Source organism: Mus caroli, chromosome 8 (genome assembly GCF_900094665.2).
Source record: "Mus caroli chromosome 8, CAROLI_EIJ_v1.1, whole genome shotgun sequence".
Taxonomy (NCBI): domain Eukaryota; kingdom Metazoa; phylum Chordata; class Mammalia; order Rodentia; family Muridae; genus Mus; species Mus caroli.
This window is the reverse complement of record NC_034577.1, coordinates 64,391,055-64,397,786: the sequence shown is the minus strand read 5'-3', so window position 1 is coordinate 64,397,786 and position 6,732 is coordinate 64,391,055. Positions and strand designations below refer to the sequence as shown.

Sequence of the window (6,732 nt, the reverse complement as noted above, 5' to 3'; positions counted from 1 at the left end):
CAAAACCATCCGTAACGAGATCTGACTCCCTCTTCTGGAGTGTCTGAAGACAGCTACAGTGTACTTACATATAATAATAAATAAATAAATCTAAAAAAAAAAAAAAAAAAGAGACAGAGAAAAAAGGCTATAGACTGTACCCAGAGTTATTGGATCTGCCTGCTAGAACCTTCCAGCACTAGGTCCAGCTGCCTCTCTCTGTAAGGATGGGTGCCTGGCCCTCCAGTAGGCAGCTCAGGTTAAATGCACCCTGGTCCTTCTTACATGGGGTGAAGTCAGGCCCCAGCATGGGCCTCTGGTTGTATCTTCTTAGGACCCTCCGCTCTGGCTCTGGGCCCTCTCTCACTATCCAATCTTCCTTTGTAGTTTGGCAATGAGGAGCAGCAACTGGCTTGGGCCAAGCGGGAGAGTGAAAAAGCGGAGCAAGAGCGGCTGGCGAGGCTGCGGCGACAGGAACAGGAGGACCTGGAACTGGCCATCGCCCTCAGCAAGGCTGATATGCCAGCCTAGGTGACACAGGGGAAGCCGCAGCTGTATGTACACACCCCTTCAAGTTGTGCCATGCCACAGCCAAGGACAGCTGGCCACAGGGCCTCAGGCTACAGGGACCTTGTTGAGAGGCCTCAGACACTGCTCACCCCTGTGGGTGGGCCAGGAAGGCAGCTATAGGTAAAAGTCCTGGAACCTGCCAGTCTCTGAGGTATGATGGTGATCAGTTAGGCTCTTCCTTCCAATCATTCAGTGGCTGACAGAGAAGGCCTCCAGTCTCCTAGCTGCAGACAAGCTCCACCCCCAACCCTTCCTTGCATCCACAAGACACCCCACACACATGATGTATGCATTCATTGTATAAAAATGAAGTTTGAATGATTAATATAAAATATTTTAATACAAAACATGAGGCTATCTTCTTTTTAATCAGAAAGTATGGGTCAGTGGCAGAGGAAACCTACACCTGGTACACTGAGGGCTGAGCCCTCCCCATCAGTGATTGGGAGAGGAGCCACATTGTCTGTTTTTTTGGTTGGTTGGTTGGTTGGTTGGTTGGTTGGTTGGTTGGTTGGTTTGGTTTGGTTTGGTTTGGTTTTTTGAGACAGTGTTTCTCTGTGTAGCCCTGGCTGTCCTCTGTCCTGGAACTCACTCTGTAGACCAGGCTGGCCTTGAACTTAGAAATTCACCTGCCTCTGCCTCCCAAGTGCTAGGATTAAAGCCCTTTGCCGCCACTGCCCAACTGCCATGTCTGTTTTAATTGTGTGTGAGTGGTGAGCATATATGCACAGGTACTGGCAAAGGCTGAAGTGGGTGTCCTGTCCCCTGGAGCTGGAGTCACAGGCATTTGGGAGCCTCCCAGTGTAACTTCTGGGATGCTCAGCTCCTGAGCAATTACCCTTGTGTGCTCATAACTAGGTTTTTTTCCATTTTATTTATTTTATTTAATTATTGCACGTATGTGTGTAAAGCATTCATTGCTGCACAGTGAGTGCTCAGATGTCAGTTCTTTCCTCCAACCATGAATTCACACTGAGTTCAGGTCACCAGACAATTCAGGTCAGCAAGCACCTTTACCCCGTGAGACTGTCACAGAGCATTTTGTTGTGGATAATGGTGGCTTTGGTTTGTTTGTATTTAATGTCTACATGTCAATCTGTGCATCCCTGGTACCCATGGAAGCCAGAAGAAAGTGCCAGGTTCCCTGGAACTGGAGTTACAGATGGTAGTAAGCCACCCTGTGGGTGCTGGGAACTGAACCCAGTTCCTCTGCAAGAGTATTCAGCCCTTTTAACCCCTGAGCCATCTCTCAAGTCCCACTCAGATGTTAAATTAAAGGCAACTCAAAACCACAAAGAAGCCAATTTGGCACTTTTATTTTTTTTCCATTTTCCAAAATGCATCCTTCCCCCTCTGCTTGGGGGAGAATGCTTTTAAAAGGTAGGCAGGTTGCGTAATGAGTTCCAGGACAGCCAGGGCTGCAAAGAAAGACCCTGTGTCAAAGTGACACAGGTCTGACACCTGAGATCAGAAGTGATCAGGGATATTCAGCTTTCTGCATGCAGAAAAGACATGGGCACTCACCATCCAGTGCTGGGCAGGTGGAAATGCTGTGGGGTGTTGACTTTCAGTGTGAACAGCCTTGGGCCATTGTGATTCCCCGGAGCTTACAGTTAACTTCATGTGCTTAGAATCTAACTTGGGACCAGAGTGAGGGGCTAGGGAGATGCTTGCTGCTCTTAAAGGGGTCCCAAGTTTCCTTCCCAGGCTGTTCAAAACCATGAGTGGCCTAGTTCCAGGAGACCCAGTGCCCCGTTGGCCTCCCTGAGTACTCAGCCACCCCACATGCACCATTTTAAAAATTGTTTAAATAATCTTGCCAGATGTGGTGGTGCATGCTTTTGATCCCAGTGCTGAAGAAGCAGAGGCACAGGCAGGCAATAAATCACTTTTTAAAGCTTAAAAATGAGAAAGGAAAAAAAGCCTTCAGAATTAAGATCTAAGCCAAGGTACCTGCCTGGCTGGTACCCTTCTATGGGGTTCCCCTAGCTGTGCTAGCTGTAAACAGTACATGATGGGATATTATATAGACCTGGATCCAAGCCCCAGAATCTCATTATGATGGGAAACATTTCAAAAGGGACCTCAACTAAGTATCACTATCTATAAGCTCACACCTATCACACCAGAGAGGAAGAGGCACACAGATTCTAGGCTAACCTCATAGTAAGACCCTATCTCAGAAAGGGGAGGGAGTGAGGTTTTTTCCAAACTTATATTTTATTTACACCAGGGGGGCCAGAGGAGGTGTCATGAGTGTGCAGTGCCCATGGAGGACAGATAAAGGCATCAGATCCTGGGGACCTGGGGTTACAGGTGGTTGTAAGCTACCCAACATGGATTCTGGGAACTGAACTCTTGACCCCGATCACTCCAGCTCCATATTTTACCTGGTGTGTTTTAAAGTGTTGGGTCCATAGTTGCAGCTGTGATGGAGAAGCCTGGGAAGAAGCTGCATCCACAGTTGGCTGGCTGATTAGAGCTACAGGGATATGGAGGGCTGGGGATGTTGCAGGTCCAGAGTCTAGTTACAATTTATCTGAGCTGGTTTTAGCCCCTTCTTAGCCATGGCTTACCCACCTCCTGTGGTACCCAGTATCCCATGACTACTAGGCAAGAAACTCCTTGGGATATATACCAGCTTCAGGAAAAGCAACAACAGAAGGCTCCATAGCTTCTGTGAAGGTGAAAGCCAGGAGCCATCAGGCAGCAACCGCAGCTAAGCTTTCCCCAGGCTGCTTGTAAGCAGCTGTGGGACATTTCCATCCTGGTACTTGGAAAGCCCTTGGCTTGTGATTTTGTCACTGTAAAAACTTAACAAAATGGCTTCTGTCTTGCAGCATAGACTTTGAGGTGACCTGAGTGCGTATGGTTTATGTTTGGCTCCAGAACAAAGTTTCTTGTTCCCATTGAGGCGAGGCTGTGCTTTTGCATCCACCGCTCGACACAGTTCAATCAGACTCGGTGGAAGGCAGCCTACCATGTGCCACCTCACCAGCCCCTCACTTTTCTTTTTTAAGGACCAGTTTAGATTTAGAATCACAGAGATGCAGAGAGTCCCAGAAGCCCTTTGTGTCACTGCCCATCCCTGCATCTTAGTTACGCAGCCAGCTGCCTCCACTTCCCCTCAGCTTTCTCCATTCAGGATCCCTTCAGACCTTTAACCTCAGTTTCCTTCACTTCTGTGTGCCCTGGAAGTTCACAGACTTTCTTCCTGTAGACCTTGGGCCTCCAGTGTTCACGAAGCATGTGTGTACAGTGCTGTCTGAGGCCAGAAGAAACCATCGGATCCCTTGAAACTGGACTTGACTGTCCCAAGCCACCATGTTGGTACTCCAGGCCCAACATTGAGGCTTTAAAAAAAAAAAAAAGATTTATTTATTCTATGTATATATGAGTACACTGTAGTGGCCTTCAGACACACCAGAAGAGGGCGTCAGATCTCATTACAGATTGTTGTGAGCCACCATGTGGTTGCTGGGATTTGAACTCAGGACCTCTGGAAGAGCAGTCAGTGCTTTTTTTTTTTTTTTTTTTTTTTTTTTTTTTTTTTTTTTGGATTTTTGAGACAGGGTTTCTCTGTAGAGCCCTGGCTGTCCTGGAACTTACTTTGTAGACCAGGTTGGCCTCGAACTCAGAAATCCACCTGCCTCTGCCTCCCAAGTGCTGGGATTAAAGGCGTGCGCCACCACGCTCAGCGCAGTCAGTGCTCTTAACCATTGAGCCATCTCTTCAGCCCAACCTTGAGACTTTTAAGGCTTTAGTGACCAGGTGTTCTGCCCATGTCCCTCTTTGGGATTCCTGTTCAAAAGGCTAGAGAAAGGTGACAGCTTCATAGGAGGAAATGCAGGCAAGGATACCCCGGAGGGAGTATCTCTAAATGGCTGGGAAAGTACCTGTCTTGGAAGTACAAAGATCTGAGTTTGAACCCCTAGAAGCTATGTAAAACAAAGCCTGGCAGGATGGTATACACCTGTACTGTACCCCAGTGCTGGAGGCGCTCCTACGGGAGCTCTAGGACCAGTGAGAGACCCTGTCTTTAAAAACAAAAATTATGGAGAGTGTGACATCATCTGACCTCTAAGGTGCAGGAAAGCCACACCCAAAAGAAAAAGAATTGCTATTGGCAGCCAACCAAGGCATCACACACATAACCCCACATTCCAGGAGCTGAGACAAAGCTAAGCAGCCACATGGAGATGTCATGTCTCAAAAAAATTAGTAAATAACAACAAAGCACGCAGCCCTGTACTCCATCCCTGGATCACAGGAGCCAGGCTCGGTGTGCGATTCCAACAGAAGCAGGAAGATAGGGATTTCAACTCACCCTGGACACCAGAGACCCTGACTCAAAAATGTTAATATTTCATAACACACAGGAAAAAGAAGGCTTTGAGTGGAGCTCTGTGACAAACCGGTCTCAGGGGTAGGGGGTTGGGCTTGGTGGCAGACCATCTGTAGGGCTGCAGGGTGTGGGGAGTCACTGCCTGGGCCAAGGTATCCTGGGAGATGAACCAACCCACAGATTAGAGCCAGGACTCCGTTTTTGTTTGTTTGTTTTTTTAAGACAGGGTCTCTCTGTGTAGCCAAGCCAGTTCCTGATATCGACAGCCCTTACTGTCCTGGAACTCCTCTGTAAACCAGGCCGGCCAGCTGGCCATGAACTCAGATGTATTTTCCTCTGCCTTCCTGAGTGCTGGAAGTGTGTGCCACCTCTTGGCCTGAGTCAGAACTCTTAAGAGGTGACTTGGTGGGCTGGAGAGATGGCTCAGCAGTTAAGAGCACTGACTGCACAGTCAGCTATTGGATGTATCACAGGGCTCCCAATGGAGAAGCTAGAGAAAGTACCCAAGGAGCTAAAGGGATCTGCAACCCTATTGTTGGAACAACATGATGAACTAACCAGAACCCCGGAGCTCTTGTCTCTAGCTGCATATGTATCGAAAGATGGCCTAGTCGGCCATCACTGGAAAGAGGTCCATTGGACTTGCAAACTTTATATGCCCCAATATAGGGGAATGCCAGGGCCAAAAAAATGGGAATGGGTGGGTAGGGAAGTAGGGGGCGCTATGGGGGACTTTTGGGATAGCATTGGAAATGTAATTGAGGAAAATATGTAATAAAAATATTAAAAATTAAAAAAAAAAAAAAAAGAGCACTGACTGCTCTTCCAGAGGTCCTGAGTTCAATTCCCAGGAACCACATGGTGGGTCACACCATCTGTAATGGGATCTGATGCCTTCTTCTGGTGTGTCTGAAAAGAACAATGGTATACTCATATACATTAAATAAATAAATAAATAAATAAATAAATAAATAAATAAATCTAAAGCTGTAATAGAAGTTTTTTTGGTTTTTGTTTTTAAAGAGGTAACATTTGCATTGCAAATTCTGAGATTCAAATTGCAGATGATATGAGCTCACTTTGATTTCAGGTCAAGAGCCAAGGGACCAAACTGCCCCTGCCAAGTGGAAGCTTAACACCCTTTGGTCAGACTCCTGTAAGATCAATTTCCAGGTTTAAAGCTGTTTGGGTTTTTTTGTTTTGTTTTTTTGGTTTTTTTTTTTTTTTTTTGGAAAGGCTATTTATGTCCTGAGCCCCTTCTGCAGGGCTATTTTAGGACCAAACAGGAAACAGCCAGAAAACAAACTGCTACCACCAAAAATAATGGACTTAATATCAGATCTAGTGTCTTTCAAATGTGAGCCTCCCACCCTCACTCAAAAAAATTCCCCCAGTAAAAAGTTCCTAGGAACTGAACAAATTGTATCAGGAGGTAAGATTGGGAAAAAAAAAACAAAAAAACAAAAAAAAAAACAAAAAAACAGGGAAATGGAAACATGATTGTTATCTCTGTTTATTCCAAAGAAGTCACATGACAGGGCTGTGGCCCTGGACACTGCATGGGTCTTTAAAGTGGGCTATGATTTGTTTTCTGGCCATTTTGTTTAGTTTCTGGGAGGGGTTTTGTAGCCTCCAGCATTCTGTGTAGCTAAGGCTGGCCTGAATTCCTGATTCTCCTGCTTCAGCCTCCTGAAGTTTATCCTCTTTATTATAAATACTTTGTCAGGACTGGTGATGTTTCAGTTTGTAAAGGCAATAGCTGCCAGGGGCCTCGATCCAGTCAGCTATGGCATGTGTGTTCTGTGTGCTTTTTTTTTTTTTTTTTTTTTTTTTTTTTT

At 46.3% G+C, this 6,732-nt stretch overlaps 1 protein-coding gene across 1 annotated transcript in view; it reads left to right on the top strand.

The window, feature by feature from the left end:
* The window catches only part of Eps15l1 (epidermal growth factor receptor pathway substrate 15 like 1), an 83,879-nt gene extending 82,918 nt beyond the window's left edge, over positions 1-961 (top strand). Inside the window, exon 23 of the mRNA XM_029480252.1 lies at positions 367-961. Within this exon, the coding sequence (XP_029336112.1) occupies positions 367-510 (144 nt within the window). The 3' untranslated portion in view covers positions 511-961. The remainder of the gene's footprint in view (positions 1-366) is intronic.
* Positions 962-6,732: the final 5,771 nt, after the last annotated feature.